General features: G+C 42.4%; 1 protein-coding gene across 29 annotated transcripts in view; it reads left to right on the top strand.

The window, feature by feature from the left end:
* Positions 1 to 19,720, top strand: part of dst (dystonin) — a 568,493-nt gene that overhangs the window by 522,774 nt on the left and 25,999 nt on the right. For all 29 annotated transcript variants that reach the window (XM_078541812.1, XM_078541821.1, XM_078541818.1 and 26 more), the window contains 10 exons: positions 141 to 338; positions 1,456 to 1,584; positions 4,427 to 4,588; positions 5,331 to 5,486; positions 5,590 to 5,796; positions 7,030 to 7,149; positions 7,751 to 7,920; positions 15,685 to 15,844; positions 17,481 to 17,675; positions 18,457 to 18,585. In XM_078541812.1, coding sequence (XP_078397938.1) covers positions 141 to 338; positions 1,456 to 1,584; positions 4,427 to 4,588; positions 5,331 to 5,486; positions 5,590 to 5,796; positions 7,030 to 7,149; positions 7,751 to 7,920; positions 15,685 to 15,844; positions 17,481 to 17,675; positions 18,457 to 18,585 — 1,626 coding nt within the window. The remainder of the gene's footprint in view (positions 1 to 140; positions 339 to 1,455; positions 1,585 to 4,426; positions 4,589 to 5,330; positions 5,487 to 5,589; positions 5,797 to 7,029; positions 7,150 to 7,750; positions 7,921 to 15,684; positions 15,845 to 17,480; positions 17,676 to 18,456; positions 18,586 to 19,720) is intronic.

The raw sequence follows: 19,720 nt of genomic DNA, 5'->3' as shown, positions 1-19,720 counted from the left end.
TCATCCCTACCGTTGCCCTACTTTAGAAGCAGCCAACTCAGCACAGAATCTGTTGCCTTTCTTCACTTCCGTGACTCACCTTCTCACTGGGCAGCCAGAGTCTTAACCAAAATCTTCTAAAAGTGTCTTTTGTACTTTAGGTTCTGCAGAATGATGTTCTAGCCCACAAATCCACGGTGGAGACTGTGAACAAAGCTGGAAATGACCTGCTCGAGTCCAGTGATGGGGAGGAAGCCAGCAGCCTACAGAGCAAGCTGGAAAGCCTGAACCAGCGCTGGAAGAATGTTCTGGAACAAACCGATCAACGGCAACAGCAGCTGCATCGCGCTCTCATCCAGGTAAAGCAGGGTTGAGAATTTGACGCAAGCTTGCTTGCACCCATACTGAAAGGTGCAGTTCACTGCAATTGCGAGAGTCTTTACTAGGGCCTTCTGGAATCCAGCCTCACAGATGAACATGATGGAGAACAATAGGATAGTATTATAAGTGAGAAACACTGATGCAAATCAAAATTAATTTGTAGGCCTCAGTTTTACGCCAGTAAACCTGTGCCAAATAGGAGCAAGATGTTGCATTTCAGAATTGCCACTATGTTGGAGCCAATCGGGAAAAAGTGGCTGAAAGAAATTTAAAGATGTAAAATTACTTGCATGAGGACAAATGTTGAATGTCTCAGTGTTAATTTTTCCTACCCAGGAATTTTCTTTCTTTTTTTCCTCTTTGGTTCCCCATTATAAAAGATGTCCTTTGTAGTTTGAGGATGAACAGCAATACAGCTGCTTCTCACCAGACCCTTTGAGGGTTTTCCCTTGCCACTCGAAGAACCTTGGCTGAGAGAGTGAGCAGGAGATGGCCCTGGCCTATTCCCTTTCCTCTGTTGGTGCTGTTCACTTACTTGAGATCTACAACAGCAACGTAGAGTCATTTACAGTACAGAAGGAGGCTACTCAGCCCATCGAGTCCATGCCAGCAGCCTGCAAAGCAGCCCAGTCAGCCCCACTCGCCCACTTGATCCCTGTAGCCCTCCCAGTTTATTTCCCATCCAATTTTCTTTTGAAACCACTGATTGTCTCCCGCTTCCACCACCCTCATGGGCAATGGGTTCCAGGTAAGTGCTGCTCGCCGTGTAAATAAAGTTCTTCCTCACATTCCTATGAGTCAAGTTTTCTTCCCCCCTGGCTGAAAGGCCTCCCTGCATAGCCTGACTCTAAATATTGAAATGGGATGAGGTAACCTGTTGTCCATTAATGTGACACTGCTCAGTGTATTTGCGTGCTGCTGAGCTTTTAATGAATGTTGTGTTTACTGGGCCTGATCGCTCCGGTGCCTGGAAGCTCGACTGAGATGTCCTTAATTAACTTGGTTGGGAAGGATATGCAGCCAAAGGTGGGGGAGGGGAGTTACCCTTGTTCTGATCAGCACAAGATTATAATGTCATTTCTCTGTATGATGTAGGCTCAAGGTTTCCAGAGTGAAATTGAAAATATGCAGCGGTGGCTAGTGGAAACTGAACGTCAGCTGTCAGCATCAAAACCTGTTGGAGGTCTGCCAGAAACTGCCAGGGAGCAGCTTAATGTTCATCTGGTATGTATTGTTCAAAGACAAAGGCTGCTCAGATGGTTTAGTGACAGAACTGGGAGAAGTTTCTGTGTCAAAGTAATGAACAGGAACAAAGTTGGATTGCTTAACGACAACAAAAGGTCCTTGTGCTGAGAATATTGCTTCAGTTAAATTGTGGCCCATTGTTCTGGTGATTATCTTTGATTGGATTTGTGAATCCCAATGAATGTTCAAGCATCTTATTGACTTGTGACTAATGATCTTCCTAAAGGAAAGCCAAGCACTGGCTTCAGTTGAACCCTATCTTTTAAGCTGCTTTTATACAACCGTACAAAGTCTGCTACAATTCCTGTTACTGTAGAAACTGAAACATTTATTTTATACGAATGCATTTCCTATCTACATCCTTTTATTGTATCCTGGCAAAAAAAAGCAGGATATCCTGGATCAGAAGGTTGTGGGTTCAAGCCCCACTCCCGAGACTTGAGTTCACAAGTCTAAGCTGACACTCCCAGTAGAGTACTGAGTGAGTGCTGAAATCTCGGAGGTGCCATCTTCTGAACAAATGTTAAACCATGTGAAAGACCCCATGGCACAATATTGAAGAAGATCAGGGGAGTTTTCCTGGCGTCCTGATCAATATTTATCCTTCAGCATCTTTAAAGCAAATTGTCTGGTCATTTCCTTCACTGTCATTGTGGGAATTTGCTATGGGTAAATTAGCTGCCATGTCTCCCAGAACAATGACAGCCATAGACACCTCTTGGCCCCAAACAACCCAGGCAAATGAGCCGCAGTTAAATCTGAGTCCAGGTGGGAGTTTTTCTCAGTTTTACAATAAGGTGTCTCCTACAATGTCAGGAAACTTGTTAAAAGTGTTGTTTTATTCACTACTGGTGACAGTTTTCCATTTGATGTGGGAGTTCCTTTCAGGCCAATGGGATGCCAAACAGTTTTACTGGTCCTTATGTAGCAGGTGTTAACACTTCATCAGCTCAACCTGCCAGCAGCCAGAGCCAGAAATGCATCTAGTGGCATCCTGTTTCACGTTTATGTTGCAGCTCAGAGATACAGACAGATGCATTGTGGGGGAGCTGCCCACATGGGCACTGCAAAACCAACCTTTACTTTGCCAGGTTTACAATTAGTGTCCGGGTTACCATTGGCAGTGGAGAAAATTTGGTGTTAGTCTGAGATCATTGCAGCAGCACATTACATATATCAGTTGGTTACTGCATTAGGAACAGGAGGATACCATTCAGCCCCATGAGCCTGTTACATAGAAACATAGGAAATCGGAGCAGAAGTAGGCCATTCGGCCCTTCGAGCCTGCTCTGCCACTTAATATGATCATGGCTGATGCACTGTCTCAACGCCTTATTCCTGCTCTCTCCCCATACCCCTTGATGCCTTTAGAGTCTAGAAATCTATCTATTCCCTCCTTAAATATATTCACTAACTTGGCCTCCACAGCCTTCTGTGGCGGCGAATTCCATAGGTTCACCACCCTCTGAATGAAGAAGTTTCTCCTCATCTCAGTCCTAAATGGTCTACCCTGTATCCTGAGTCTGTAACCCTTTTTCTAGATCCCCCCCAGCCAGAGGAAACATCATCCCTGCATCCAATCTGTCCAGCCCTGTTATAATTTTATAAGTTTCAATGAGATCCCCTCTCATTCTTCTAAACTCCAGTAAATACAGGCCTAGTCGACCCAACCTTTCCTAATATGACAATCCTGACATCCCAGGAATCAGTCTGGTGAACCTTCGCTGCACTCCCTCTATGGCGAGTATATCCTTTCTTAGGTAAGAAGACCAAAACTGCACACAATACTCCAGGTGTGGTTTCACCAAGGCCCTGTACAGCTGCAGTAAGACATCCTTGCTCCTGTACTCAATTCCTCTCGCAATGAAGGCCAATATACCATTTGCCTTCTTAACTGCTTGCTGCACTTGCATGCTTGCTTTCAATGATTGGTGTACAAGGACACCAAGATCCCTTTGTACATCAACATTTCCCAATCTACCACCATTAAAATAATACTCTGCCGTTCTGTTTTTCCTACCAAAGTGGGTAATTTTACACTTATCTGCATTATACTGCATCTGCCATGTATTTGCCCACTCACTCAATTTGTCTAAATTGCTTTGAAGCCTCTTAACATTCTCCTCACCACTCACCTTCCCACCAAGTTTCATGTCATCAGAAAACTTGGAAATATTACATTTGGCTCCCTCATCTAGATCATCAGTATATATTGTGAATAGCTGGGGCTCAAGTCACCACCTGCCACTCCAAAAAAGACCCATTTATTCCTACTGTTTGTTATACCATTCAATTAGATTGTGACAATCTGTACCTCAATTCAATGTACCCGCCTATGATCCATATCCTTTCTTACCCTTGCCCAAGAAAATTCTACCCATTTCACCCCACAACATCCACAGCCTTCCTGGGAAAGTGTGTTCCAGATTTTTTTCTACACTTTGCATGGTGAAAAATGCTTCCTGATTTCGATCCTGAATAGTCCGGTTCTAATTTGAAGATTATATCCCCTCCTGGATTCCCCTGCAGAGGCAGATAGTTTATTTCTACCTACCCTCAACTAAAATCACCCCTCTGCTTTCTAAACTTGAGGGAATACAATTTAACGTTACACAACCTTCCTGCCCAATTTAACCTTTTAAGCTCTGATATGATTCTTGTGAATTTGTGCTGTACGCCATTCAAGGCCAGAACTGAACACAGATAGGGTAGCTGAGATATCCCACCTTGTCCCCAATCATTTGTTGTTGCTAAATGTAAATGTATGAATGTGTGTGAACGCTCACAGTTAACAAAGAAGTGACATTTCTGTTCACAATAGGAACTTTGCGCTGCATTTGAAAGCAAAGAGGAGATCTACAAGAATCTGATAAACAAAGGGCAGCTGAGCTGTGAGGAGGCTGATGACAGTAATGTGGAGCAAGGCATCAACAACCTGAAAGAAAGATGGGAATCTGTTGAAGTAAAACTAAATGAACGAAAGGTACAACATTGTGCATTTTCCAAAGTGAAATTTGTAAAAATATTTTAATATTTTTGCGAACTTTTAATAGGTTGGAGCAGATAATTAGCCCCTGTTTTGCTGAATAATTTGCAAGTCCAGCTAGAAGAACAGCAACAACTGCATTTATTTAGCACCTTTAACACAGTAAAACATCCCAGAGCATTATTAGGCAAAATTTGATACATAAGAAAACATGAACATGAGAAAGGACAGTGAATGCTGAATAATGATGCTGGGATCAAAATGGACTAGTGGAAATTCCAAAGATGGTGATTGTCAAAAGTTGGCATTAAGTGGGTAATATCAGTCAGAGGTTACAGACATAACATGACTGTGGGAAATGGAAAAGTATCACAATAAAGGGGTAGAGCGAGAGAGAGAGAGAGAAAGAGTGGTTTTCTGATGATTGGGTTGGAGGAGAGTAGAAGGAGCTTTACAGTACCGAGCCTGAGAGTACTGACACTGGATCCCAAAATGGAAAATGTTACAATCCCTACCACTGACGCCCTTCACTTTAAACACAGAACTCACAAAGAAAGATCAAACAAATTTGCATTAACACAGCACCTTTCTCAACCTCAGGATATCTCGAGGCGCCTCACAGGCAGAATTTTGCAGAGCTTTCCCTATTGTAATTTGGGGAAGGAATAATGATTGCTTTCAGTGAATGTGTAGCAATCATTAAGGTTGAAACAGCTGACAACTATTTTGTTGTGTGCAGGTTAAGTTGGAGGAGGCCCTCAATCTCGCCACCGAGTTCCACAATTCGCTTCAAGATTTCATCAACTGGTTGACCCAAGCAGAGCAAACTTTGACTTTAGCTTCATCACCGAGTCTTATTCTGGACACCATTATGTTCCAGATTGACGAACACAAGGTACCTGACCTGAAGTGACATTTAGAAATTTGGAAATATCAAAGCATACTGATCTTTCTTACATTGAATAAATGTGTTTGCTATCATGTTTCCACATTTTCAGGTTTTTGCCAACGAGGTCAACTCGCACCGTGAAAAAATAATTGAACTGGATAAGACCGGGACCCACCTGAAATACTTCAGTCAGAAGCAGGACGTGGTACTCATTAAGAATTTGCTGATCAGTGTTCAAGCTCGATGGGAGAAGGTTGTTCAGCGTTCTGTTGATAGAGGAAGAGGACTAGATGATGCAAGGAAACGTGCTAAGCAGGTAAAGGAACTTGTCATTACAGAAAATAACAAAGCAAAAAATCTGTGTGTGATTGTATCAGCAGACGATGTAATTCTGATGTCAAACTCTGTGAGTGTTTTTATATCAGCCTTTGTCACATGTGTGGGAATTAAATCAAAATTTTTAGAGGTGTGTTCTCCTAAAGTTGTTTAACAAGTATAGGGTTTAAATGTTCTTTGTTATTAGCTGCTGTCACTTTGGTCTTATAACATTAACTAACTGGCCCCTGAAGTACACAGGAGATCTTCTTGTTCTCTCCAGCTTCGGTTTTTACATTGGCCTGTTTCTGTGTTGTGAAGTCGTTCAACCCAAAGTTCGTCACAAGCCTCCTCCCACTTTCTTCATCTAACCTTATCACCTTCTATTCCTTTCTCCTTCACACAATTATCTAGCTTTCCCTTAAATGCTCCTATGCTGTTTGCCTTAGCCATTCCATGTGGTAGCAACTTCCACATTCTCGCCACTCTCTGGTTAAAGAAGTTTCTTCTGAATTCTCTATTGGTTTTATTAGTGACTACCTTTTATTTATGACTATGGATGCAGTCACAATTGCCAAAAAGCAAAGACCATGAAGTACCTTTGCTACTTAATGGAAAACTTAACCTAAAAAGTTTACACACATCTTAACTTCCTATTTGGATCTATGCAGTGAAAGAAGTTTAAAGGCAGAGGCCAGATGGCTGTTCAGAAGCAGAATCGGCGTCCAAACCCAACACTTCCCATTCCTGCTTCTTAGGGATCTTTGGGGAAGTGAAGGAGAAAAGTATCAAACAAACTTAATGCCTACGGGGAAACGAGCAAAATCATGGGATGAGTTAATCAGGCTGCTCTCAATAGCAACCTGGGACCAGGCTCCTCATTCGGCCTTTCAGTTTGATCTCTTGTATGCTTGACCTTTTGGTTTGACCTTTCAGTTTGACTTCTTGTACATCTGACCTTTTAGCATGGCATGGAGGAAGATTAAATAAACTGGAGAGGAAATAGTGAATTAAAATATGAAGTAATAGGATTGTTTTCTCTTGCGGGTTATAATTTTCTAATATTTTTAAATTTGTTAGCCGAAGTTATTCTAATTTTCCTGCTAATTGTTTGTTCTTTCAAATCTTGCATAAAATGGTGTAATCTTCTGGAAATTACAGGAATCTTTCAAGTAAAATAGGATGTCATTTTAAGACAATTCAATGTAGCTGATTTTTTATCATTTGGCAATAGTTCCAAGAGGCCTGGAAGAAACTGATGGAATGGTTAGAGGATTCAGAAAAAAACCTGGACTCGGATCTTGAAATAGCTAATGATCCAGACAAAGTGAAAATGCAACTTGTAAATCATAAGGTAATATATAAGTCAAATATTTTACTTTAGGCTCACAAGTATCACCCATGTATACACATAAACATCTTTCAGATGAGATGTTAAACTAACTCCCTCAGCCAATGCACAAAAACAGATGATCTAGGCATTATCACATTGCTGTTTGTGGGAGCTAGTTGTGTGCAAATTGGCTGCTGCATTTTCCACATTACTCCAATGACTGCAGTTCAAAAGTAATTAATTGGCTGTAAAGCGCTTTGGATGTGCTGAGGTTGTAAACAGCACCATATAAACGCAAGTTATTTCTTTCTGTCTTCATTGGATGCCTGGTTGCCACCTTTTAATAAGTTCAAATAAAAAAAGGAATTTGCATTCATAATTTACCTTTCACATTTTTAGAATGTTTCCAGCAACCAATGAACTACTTTTCAAGTGCAGCAAGAATGATTATATATGCAAACATCTCAGTCAAGTCCCATAAACAGTGGTAACATTATAGTTTCTATCTTCTAGGGAGAAGTTTCATAGATATTTTATAACTGCCAACTCAAAGGAAAAAGGGACAGTTGGCAATTGAAATGTTTATCCATTTAACACAGCCTTTATCTGCTTCTAAACACAGGAGTTCCAGAAAGCGCTTGGAGCAAAACATTCCGTGTACGACACCACAGTAAGAACTGGCCGCTCTTTAAAAGAGAAGACAACTTTGGCTGATGACCACCAGAAGCTCGATGACATGTTGAGTGAGCTTAGGGACAAGTGGGACACGGTGTGTGGAAAGTCAGTGGAAAGGTAACAAAATCAACCCAGAAAGCGTTGAACCCAAAGGAAATTGCACTTTTTGAATCTGGCTACAAGTCAAAAGTAGCTCATTAGGTTGTCTTTGAAACAAGAGTAAATGACACTGGGAATTATTACCCCTGAGTACAACAGTGAATAAATACCCGAACTTGGCAGCAGTTACTGTTGGCACTCAGATGTTAAGTACAGGGTTTGAATGTGAATTGGAATTAGTTTTGTCATACTGTGTCTTTACTTTTGTTCTTACTTGATTCCTTCTCTTGCTCCAAAAAATTTGTTGCTAAAATAAAATTTCTCTTTGAAAGTTTCAAAGGTGAGAAAAGCTGTCATTTCTGAGTGGAGTCTTTGTGCGATGTTAAATTGCTCCCTGTCCCAAGAGTTGTTAACATGTGAACCTTCCCATAAGTTATAAAATGGCCATAAATATCCACAAAAAGTGCAAGGTTCAGGCCTGACTTTGAAATCTCCCCTTCAAAATATAAATACTTCAGTGCCTGCAAGTTGAATCTTTGATCTAGTCAACATGTGGTTGAGTTGATGATTTACTAGGAAGACTGACATCGCCCCATTTGTAGACCTCACATTCCTGCTCATTTTGTAAGTCATTACTTAACCCCCTAGTGTTTGACCAGCTATCCATGTTGCCCTTGTACAATGTAAGAGTCTGTCTTACTGTCTGTTACAGCTCCTTTGGGAAGAAATTCCATTGTGGAAGTAGAAGAAAATTTAGTTATCTAATGATAAGCACACTAGGAATTGTTTATAATGAGCCAGAAATGTTTGGACCGTTAAGAAGGCTTGTAATATTTTTCATTGGAAGACAATAAATAGAATTAGCCAAAGATGTCCTATTGTGATAATTGTTGGAGTGTTACCTCTCATACATATGTGTATAAAACTGCTGATGCAGAAGAGACATTACCAATTAATCTTAAACTTTCTCTAGAAAATAGATTATACTAATGTAATTGAGGGTAAAACCAATTAGCTTAGTTCACAGGTGTGGTTCAAATATGGTCACCACAGTAATATATACAAAGGGTTTAGAATTAAAACATTCTCACTTCCTTCTCTGCAGCTATATTGTTATATTTAGATGGTTCCTGAGTCGATTTTGTTCATTTGGCCTCAGTACCAGCCGTCTTAAATTTCAGTTGATTCTGTTTATGAATTGCTTTGAAAATGATGTAGGAAGCTTTCATTTTTCTTGACCTTTTTAAAAAAACTTTTATTTTACATTTTTATTACTTAGAAGCCATGACCAAAGATTCCAAATGGCATTCTCAACTGAAACAAACTAGTCGAGATCTGATTACAGCTTTGAGCACATTTTGATGTCTGCTATTGTATTTGATGAATATGGTTTGCAATTTTTTTGTCTGCTTTTGTTTCATTCTGTGCCAGCAGGCAGTAGATTATTGTTTGATGCTCCTAGGACTGCAGTTTAAATATAAGCTCAAATACAGACACTTAAATTCTGAGAATAATCAAACATTACCAATACGCAACATCGGCCAACTGGTCCATCAAGCCTACCTCATACCATAATGGCTGAAGCATTGTGACTAAACACTTCCCTCCCACCCAACCATCCCACAGCCAAGTAATCTCCTGGTATATTGATGATTGTTGCACTTGGTAATGGAACAGATGAATTTGGAGGCACTGATGTTTGAGGCTCAGCTAGTCTTTCCCCAGCTTTCATCCTCAAGTGTTTGACTAACTCCTTGTGTTACTGGGCCTCTGCTTTTGAAATGTTGGATGGTCGGGGCTGTGGGGTGGGGGTGTGGAGTGGGTTGCAAGAATGGGTGTGCTCATGGAGGTCAACTGAAATCTCATCTCAGTTCTTCCTGGCTGGACCAGCAACCTGCTTAAAATGGCACTTGTTGACTCAAGAGCTCCTCACCTCCGGGGTGCCACAAATAGTTTCAATCAGAACTTGTTTTGTTGATTTCAGACTGCCAGCCTAACAGCCAGAATTACTGTCAGAGGTTCAGAGATTAGATTCTCCTTTCTTTCTTCTGCCTCTCCAGCCCACCCATCTTCCTAGCCCTCATTCTCAGTCTGAGTTATGTAAAGTAGAATTCTATCAAAGGCAGTTGTTACCAGGTCAGTTGACTCTTCAAAAATGAGCTGGGCGAATATCTCTTTAATATTGGAATGAAGGTTGTAAAATTAAGCATAGGTATTAGTATAAGTTTTGCTTAAAAATGTGGCTGTTTCATATCCTTTTGGACCATGAAAATTTGTAAGTCCGATTTTAGCTGCTGAGAGCTGAACAATTCAGTTGTGATTTTGGGTCTGAGTGTTTTTCAAAGTTAGCCTGCGAGAAAAGTTGGAGCATTGTTTTGGGTGTGCTTAGATCGAGCACAGGCAACTATCATGAGCACCCTCCAGTGTAGCTATCAGTAAGAATATTTGACCACTTTGCTGCAGATTGTTAGTATGCTCTTGGATCCTGTTTTCAGGAATTCGTTTGGCTGAAGCACCTTTACATCCCAGTTCATAGATCACAAACTCTCAGATTTAAAGTCACTGGCATATGCCACGCCCCATGAAATCTTTCACAGGTGAAATCTTTGTTTCAAGGTTGGCAGTTACTAAGAACCCTATGTTTGTTTTAGTTTTTCTACCTGACCTATACAAGCCTGAGTATCTGCCTCAGTTTAAATAAAATCCGTGGTACCAGCCTCGGACTTTGTCCTGAGTGAGGTGCCAATCTCTGCTTCGTTGTATTTCCTTTTCCAGTACTGTCTCCAGAAACCACTGACTGATGCTGTCACCGTCGCATGTCTGCTAATGTCACAGCGGGGTCCACTCTGAGTTCAAAGTAAAACCAGTTGATGGGCGGGGATTTTCCGCACCTGTCCGCCACCGGGATCTTCCGGCTCCGCCGCAAGTCGCTGGACTTCTGGCTGGGGCGAGGTCTTGCCCGCAGCAGGTCCCGCCCGCGACGGGGGCCGGAAAATCTCGACCGATGTTTCGTGCTCCTGGACCTATTTATTAAAAAAAAGTTAATATCTTTCCCTGTAACTATTTCTCTGCTAGTCTTCCATTCTGTAATTCTTTCTTTAAACTTGTGTCTGGTTGTTTGCTTGTTTCCTTTTTACCTATTTTTTTCTGCCTTTTCGCTCTCTTTTCCTTTGCCGGCCCAGTGAATGGAGAATCGGTGCTCAGCAGGGGCAGTCAGGTCCGAGCATGGGAGCTGGTAACTGAATGGTGGTGTCGCGGTGAAGGTTGTGCTGGCGGAGACCTGCAGGAGGGTTAGCTTGGGGGATTGTAAAACCACTGCAGATGGCAATGGGAGATGGGAAGCGATGTTGTCATCAGCATATTTGTACCTTTAGTTTGTTGCATTTATGCTGTTCACATCAGGCTTCAGGATACCGGCCCTGAATATGGGGGAGGAGGGGATATAGGTTCAAAACTGTTAAATTGTGTCATGGAGGGAGAAAGATAACAAAGGAATTGGAAGAGGGAATGACAACATTTGCAGCTCAACTTGCGATTTGTGTTTGTAATTTTTTTTGTGTTATTTGTGTGATATTTTATTTTTCAGGGTAAGTAGTGGGATGGATGAGGAACCATCATATGCACTAATAGTTTTGGTAAAATATGATTAGTTCAGTCACAAAACTGCACATTAGAATGATTGTACAGAGTTGGTTCTGGGATCTGACTGGCCTCAGGTGACACGGTAGCAATTGGTTGAATGGGTAGTGGTTTCTGCAGTCGAATTAATCTAAGCTCTGCCATGTCATGTGTTAAATGGACCTTTGTCCTTGGTTAATGCGATTTGCAAAGTATCACAAGTAAACATACGCAAAATATTTGCGAGCACGAAAGACGACAGTGAAAATGAAGCAATTGTGACCCTGCTGTATGTAGAGGTGAAAATTTAAAGTACCAAAGGTAACACTGTGTTATTTCCATACTGATGGCTCCAAACGGACATGAATGGAGTGTCTATTTCCCTTAAGCTTCTAATTCAATTGCTATCACATTGCTCTGCATTAACATTACAAGTCTGGATTACATTGTGCAGTTCTCCAAGCTCATTTTTAAAATGCAAGTGGAATTAGTATCCCATTCATAAAATGTTTGCAATTAATGATTCCTTCCTGTTTAACAACCATAATAGATGATGCCAAGTACTTAAAGCTGTTTCCTATTGCAATTGAAGATGATATGTTCCAAAAGTGACTGAGGCAAAAGTTCTCTTGTTCTGTAATGTATATTTTTCTGATATTATGAAGTGGTTCATATGAAATAAGTAACATCAGAGTAATGTTGAATTTTAAGATGTGTCCCGGTAGTCTCATAGTATGAGCTAAATTTTAGTAATAGGTCAATTAAATGTCTTTTGGTGAATGCCATCCATCAAAGACGTGTGTACAATAGACAATTGCTGGCAAAACAAACTGCTCAGTTATAGATTGAAAACTGTGCAGACTAATCCTGTATCCAGAAAAAAACCCACTGACTATAGAAGACCGTAATTTTGACTCCAGGATTCGTAAGATTATCATTTCATTCTTTGCAGTCTTACAACCTCATTGCAGCTTGGTTCAAATGTGGACAAGTGACTTCCCTTGACATCAAGGCAGTGTTTGACCGAGTGTGGCATCAAGGAGCCCTAGTAAAACTGGAGTCAATGGGAATCAGGGGAAAAACTCTCTGCTGGTTAGAGTCATACCTAGCACGTAGGAAGATGGTTGGAGGTCAATCATCTCAGTTCCAGGACATCACTGCAGGAGTTCCTCAGGGTAGTGTCCTAGGCCCAACCATCTTCAGCTGCTTCATCAACGACCTTCCCTCCATCATAAGGTCAGAAGTGTGGATGTTCGCTGATGATTGCACAATGTTGAGCACCATTCCCGACTCCTCCGATACTGAAGCAGTCCATGTCCAAATGCAGCTAGACCTGGACAATATCCAGACTTGGGCTAACAGGCAGCAAGTAACATTCGCACCACACAAGTGTCAGGCAATGACCATCTCCAACAAGAGAGAATCCAACCATCGCCCCTTGATGTTCAATGGCATCCAGGACAAAGCAGCTCACTTGATTGGCACCACACCCACAAACATTCACTCCCTCCACCACCGACTCATAGTAGCAGCAGTGTGTACCATCTACATGATGCACTGCAGGACTTCACCAAGGCTCCTTCGACAACACCTTCCAAACCCATGATCTCTGCCATCTAGAAGGACAAAGGCAGCAGATAGATGGGAACACCACCACCTGTAAGTTCCCCTCCAAGTCATTCACCACCCTGACTTGGAAATATATCACCGTTCCTTCACTGTCACTGAGTCAAAATCCTGGAACTCCCTCCCTAATAACTGTGGGTGTACCAGGGACTGCAGCGGTTCAAGAAGGCAGCCTGCCAGCACCTTCTCAAGGGTAATTACGGATGGGTGATAAATGTTAGCGATACCCACATCACATGAATGTATAAAAAAAAGTCTACAACACCAACTGAATCAGTTAATTTTCCCATAATTTTACCCACTCCTGAACATAGTAGTCGGAGCTTACAAGTTTGATGCATTGAAAAATCGGGGGGTGGGGTTGTGGTTGGGAGGGGTTAGGGGATTGGCTGCCCATTACATGCCACACTTGATTTTACCCTTCCAATGGCAGAGTGTACAATGGGCAGGCGATCTTACAGTGCCCATTTTGTCCTCCTGAGGAACTTGAAACTTCTGTCCATTGACTGTATGATAAACAGTTTTTTTTAAATTCATTTCCACAATGTGGCTGGCTGGGCCAGCATTTATCGTCCATCTGCAATTGCCCTTGAGAAGGTGGTGGCGAGCTTCTTGAACCGCTGCAGTCCATGTGGTGTAGGTACACAATGCTGTTAGGGAGGGAGTTCCAGGATTTTGACCCAGTGACAGTGAAGGAACAGCGATATATTTCCAAGTCAGGATGGTGAATGACTTGGAGAGGAACTTCCAGGTGGTGGTGTTCCCATCTATCTGCTGCCCTTGTCCTTTTAGGTGGTAGTGGTCATGGGTTTGGAAGGTGCTGTCCAAGGGGCCTTGGTGAATTGCAACAGTGCATCTTTTGAGGGTACACTCTGCTGCTACTGTGCATCAGTGTTGGAGGGAGTGAATGTTTGTGGATGTGGTGCCAATCAAGCGGGCTGCTTTGTCGTGGACGGTGTCCAGCTTCTTTAGTGTTGTGGGAGCTGCATCCATCCAGGCAAGTGGGGAGTATTCCATCACACTCCTGACTTGTGCCTTGTAGATGATGGACAGGCTTTGGGGAATGAGGACGTGGGTTACTCGTCACACAATTCCTAGCCTTTGACCTGCTCTTGTAACCACAGTATTTATATGGCTAGTCCAGTTCAGTTTCTGGTCAATGGTAACCTCTAGGATGTTAATAGTGGGGGATTGAGTGATGGTAATGCCATTGAACATCAAGGGGCGATGGTTGATTCTCTCTTATTGGGGATGGTCATTGCTTGACACTTGTGTGGCACGAATGTTACTTGCCACTTGGACAACATCCAGACTTGGGCTGACATGTCTTACTGCATTTGGACATGGACTGCTTCAGTATCTGAGGAGTCGCAAATGGTACTGAACATCGTGCAATCATTAGTGAACATCCACACTTCTGACCTTATGGTGGAAGGAAGGTCATTGATGAAGCAGCTGAAGATGGTTGGGCTGGGGACACTGCCCTGAGGAACTCCTGCGGTCATGTCCTGGAGCTGAGATGACTTACCTCCAACAACCACAATCATCTTCCTTTGTGCTAGGTATGACTCCAACCAGCGGAGAGTTTTCCCCCTGATTCCCAGTTTTGCTAGGGCTCCTTGATGCTACATTCTGTCAATTGTGGCCTTGACGTCAAGGGCAATCACTCTCACCTCGGGAGTTCAGCTGTTTTGTCCATGTTTGAACCAAGGCTATATTGAGGTCAAGAGCTGATTAACCTTGGCGGAACCCAAACTGGCCATCAGTGAGCAGATTATTGCTAAGCAAGTGCCACTTGATAGCACTTTTGATGACTCCTTCCATTACTTTACCGATGACGGAGAGTAGACTGATGGGACATTAGCCGGGTTGGATTTGTCCTGCTTTTTGTGTACAGGACATACCTGGGCAATTTTCCACCTAGCCGGGTAGATGTCAGTGTTGTAGCTGTACTGGAACAGCTTGGCTAGGGGTGCGGCAAGTTCTGGAGCACAAGTCTTCAGTAATATTGTTGAAATATTGTTCCTTATGTGGGTAGGAAACTTCCAGTTGTCCCACCCAAGTAGGAGTTCTTCACAAGACCCTGGAGATTGCATTTGATCCACGTCCACTCTGAATGTGCACTTCACCACAAGGACCACTTTGGATAGTATTTGAGAGTGAAAACTCCTTCCCTGCTCAAGATCACGGAGACCAATTCCGGGATCCCACCTTCCAACCTGGCTGAGGTATTCATGGTCTGGAGTTAGGCTCTTGGACCTTCCTGGACTGTGTTGCTTAATGTCACACCTGGCTGTGTCCTTAAGACAGTGACCGATTCAGAGCCTAAGGATTAGATTTTTAATTAGCATCACTCCTGGACGTTCACACTCGTTAACAAATATTTCTGCAGCCATGTTGCAAGTGTTGCTCGAGGCAACAGGAGTGAATTTTCAAACTAGCAACCCAACCTTGTGTCTGTGTTTAAGTTTGAAGATGATTCAGATATGTCTGTCACTGGCTAATCTTGAGTATATACTTTCTGTGTTTCCATTTCAGACAGAACAAATTGGAGGAAGCACTGCTGTTCTCAGGCCAGTTTACAGATGCCTTGCAAGCTCTCATTGATTGGCTGTACAAGATTGAGCCCATGCTGGCTGAAGATCAGCCAGTGCATGGGGACATTGACCTGGTGATGAACCTGATTGATGCTCACAAGGTAATGTTAACTGCTTCTGTCAAAGTTAAACCCTGAAAAGCGCCCTCTTATTTTCCACCCCCCACCAAGTCCTACAACTTACATTGTGATTGTCTGAAATAATACATCCAAGATAATTTACGGAGTCCAGATCTCCCCTGAGTGATTCGCTTGTGCTTTATTCAACAAGTTAATTTGGTCAGTGTATTGTGTCTGTCTCCGAAACTTTATTTTCAGTTGCTGCTCAAAGTCCAGTCTCAGATGGCTCACATTTACAAATGGATGTACATGAAATCTTATTTTAGATCTTTTAAAGCATGGTACCTACAGAAAGGACAGTAGGCCCCATGTTTATATCTTAAAAAATCAACCATGAAATCCTGAGCATGCCAGCTCAAAGGCCAGCAGCTGTGAATGCAGAAGCATTTGTGAGCAAAAGCAATTTCCGCACCCCCCGCCCCCCCAACATCGCCCACTCTTTGCTACCCCACCCTCCCCAACATCAGGCTGGATCACATGGAAACTCCCACTTGTTGGTGTCTCTATGATTGGTTTCACAGGGACCGTCGAGATGAGGTGGACACAGGGAAGTGATCCTGTTAATTTTTGTGCAGATTTGAGGGGTTGTAGTATCCACAGGGTACTCTGCTGTTTTGACTTTAGTACAGGTAGCACGAATAACCTAATCCTAGTTAAAATTTGAGAAACCCCTCCCATTACAACAACAGCATGCATTTGTATGGCCACCTTAACATAGTTAAGGTCCCAAGGCACTTTCACATGAGTGATTATCAAACAAAATTGGCCATGCTGAGCCACATGAGATATTAGGACAGTTGAAAAGTAGCTTTAAGGAGTTTCTTAAAGGAGGAAAGAGACATGGAAAAGTGGCGAGGTTTAGGGAGGTCATTCCGGAGCTTAAGGCCAAGTCAGTTTATATATGAAAAAATGGCCACCCCCATTGTTGGAGCGATTAAAATCAGGGATGCACAAGAGGCCAGGATATGAGGAACACAGAGATTTTGAAGGGTTGTGGAGCTGGAGCAGATTACAGAGATATAAATGGTCAAGACCGTTGGGTGATTTGAAAATAAGATTGAGAATTTTGAATTAGCGACTGTTTACAGACTCAGCAATCTTGGAAGACAAACTGTCTACTGAAATATTCTTAGCGTGCATTGCAGATTTGTATTTTGTATCACAGTGCTAATGAATAACCTGTCTCTGTGGTGAAAATCAGGAAGCATTGTTGCAGGATTGAAGTGGAGAGGGAGGAGAAGGGTGGTCAGTACACACTGTAGTGTTCAAGGACTAGGGCTGAGTAGCATAGATACCTTTATGGGAAAGTGAGGGAAAAGGGAATAGAGGATATGCTGATAGAGGGGGTGGAGGCTTGAGTGGAGCATAAACAACGTCACGGATCTGTTGGGCCAAATGGCCTATTTCTATGCCAGAATTCTTATAAAATTCATTCACTTTTCAACAATGTCCGTGTTGCATTTGGGACACTGGCTCCGTTTCATATACCATTTATGCAACTGTTCCCAATGATGTTCAGTGACTGTCCCTGGCCCTATTGCACTGTTCTGAGCATACGATGTTCAATCCAGAAGAGTCACTCTGAATGTATAATGGAACGGAACCATTTTCTTTGCAGGTGTTCCAGAAGGAGCTGGGCAAACGGACCAGTGGTGTCCAGGCCCTCAAACGCTCTGCCCGTGAACTGGTGGAGGCCAGTCGTGACGATTCCTCCTGGGTCAAAGTGCAAATGCAAGAGCTTAGTACTCGCTGGGAGACTGTGTGTGCCCTCTCTGTCTCTAAACAAGCCCGTCTGGAGCAAGCCCTGAACCAGGTAAAAGATACCATGTGAATTAGAATACAATAAAATGAAAGTTTTTCATTTTCTTTATATTGAAAAATAGTTTCTTTCGCGGTTTTCTGCCCTCCTGAGAGCAGTCTGCTCATTATTTGAGAGTTACCCAATCTTCAGCATGTCAGCCAGGTGGTCACTTACTACATGTCAACCAAGAAAGTGTGTGTGTCTCTATGTACGTGTGTGTGCGTGTGCACGCTAGCTTCTTCTCCATAGAGGACGCTACAGGTGAGCGCTGATCACGTCCTCACCTGCCAAGCACGTCCACACACTTCCATTGGGGGGGGTCACTGAATAGCAGCAATAGAATCAGAATCTTACAACTCAGACTCCATTTGGCCCATTATGTCTGTGTCAGCTCTTTGAAAGAGCTATTCAAATAGTACCACTTGCCCTGCACTTTCCCCATAGTCCTCCATAATTTTCCCTTTCTTGAATTTGGCTGATTTTTGTTTTGTCCATTATCTAATCTAGGAGCACCAAGGGCAAATGTCACACCCCAACTGCCCCGAGATCAGCTAACTTTATTATTGTCCAAAGAATGAACCTCAAGTCTTTCTTGAAGTTTCACCCATGACAGTGTGTTTAATCACCTGAGCCCTTGGCCTACTCTGCATTCAGTTTGAAGCAAGCTTTCTTGAAATTAATTTATTTTTCTTCCATCCTGTCCTTGTTCAAAATTGAAATGATTTAAAAATCCATGTTAACTTGTGGCTGCCAAGTTGTGACTGGTCTTGATAGATATATGTTGCACTTACAGGCTGAGGAATTCCACTCTGCTGTTCATGTGTTGCTGGAGTGGTTGGCTGAAGCTGAACAGACCCTTCGTTTCCATGGCGTTCTTCCAGATGACAAGGAGGCCCTCAGTGGGCTTATAGAGCAGCACAAGGTTAGAAAGAAGCTGAGCAGATACATGGGCTTTTAAAATGATTTATACCCAATAAGCCTTAACAGGACCTGAATAACAGAGCACAATGCGTTAAGATTTTGGAGTAAATGAGGCTACAGACATAACTTAAATTGCTGCTGCGGAAAATCTGTGTAGCTCATAATGATAGTGAGGTTCTATTTGTAATGCTTTGGGATAAACTGAGGACATAAGGTGCTATATAAATGCAAAGTCTTTCTTTAGTTAGGGAATTGTGGTTTTTCCCTGTCTCTCTCTGGTGAAAGGCAGAAGATAAAGGGGCCAGTAAAGGCCTCGTGGCAATTGAGATTTTTGCTAAACATACCTTTATTGGAGCAAAATGCTTCAGATGCTGGAATTTTGAAATAAAAAACTGAAATTGTTAGCCAGACATTATCTATGGAGAGAAAAACTGAGTTAACGGTAGATGGAGAAATTGGGAGAATGGAACAGAATTCATACTGGAAGCAGCTTGGGAGGAAGTTTAAACAAGGTAACTGTGTGAGTCACTGGGCTAAGCCTACCCCTAGATATAGAGATAGAGAAGTTGAGGAAAGGAAGAGTTGGAGATGGACCACATGAAGTTGAGGAAGTGTGAAAATTGAAAATAAAGTTGATAAAAATTTTCCAGTTTGATGTGAGAACCGGAAGCAGCACCAAGGCACCACATCAATGTACCGGTGAGGGAGGGGACCCGAGTAGGGCTAGAACAAAGAGTGTTCTATGTATCCCACAAAAGGTCAGGCATAGCCAGGACCCATGAAGGTTCCCATCTTACCTCATATTCTGTTACCACAGATGCTGCCTGACCTGAGTGCTTCCAGCTTTTTCTGTGTTTTTTGCCTACATTGAGTATAGAGTGAGCCAGTGGAATTTGGTCCTCCATTTAGGGCTGGTGAAGTCTTTCAGTGATTTGGATGTATTAATACTGTTTTTTTAAGTCCCAGAAAAGGATGTTTGCATTTGGTTTAGAATCTTCCACCCTTGTATCTGCTGGTAATAAAACCCACTTATTGTTTAACCCTTAAAATCTCTTTTAAAAAACCCTTAAAATCTCATTGTTTAACCTTCTGGAAGTTTGCAGAACTCATTGGAAAATGTAGCATTGTCTGCTTTA

This window comes from Cetorhinus maximus, chromosome 5 (assembly GCF_964194155.1).
Source record: "Cetorhinus maximus chromosome 5, sCetMax3.hap1.1, whole genome shotgun sequence".
In the NCBI taxonomy this organism is placed as follows: Eukaryota; Metazoa; Chordata; class Chondrichthyes; order Lamniformes; family Cetorhinidae; genus Cetorhinus; species Cetorhinus maximus.
The sequence above is the reverse complement of the archived record's forward strand: the minus strand, read 5'-3'. Positions and strand labels throughout refer to the sequence as shown.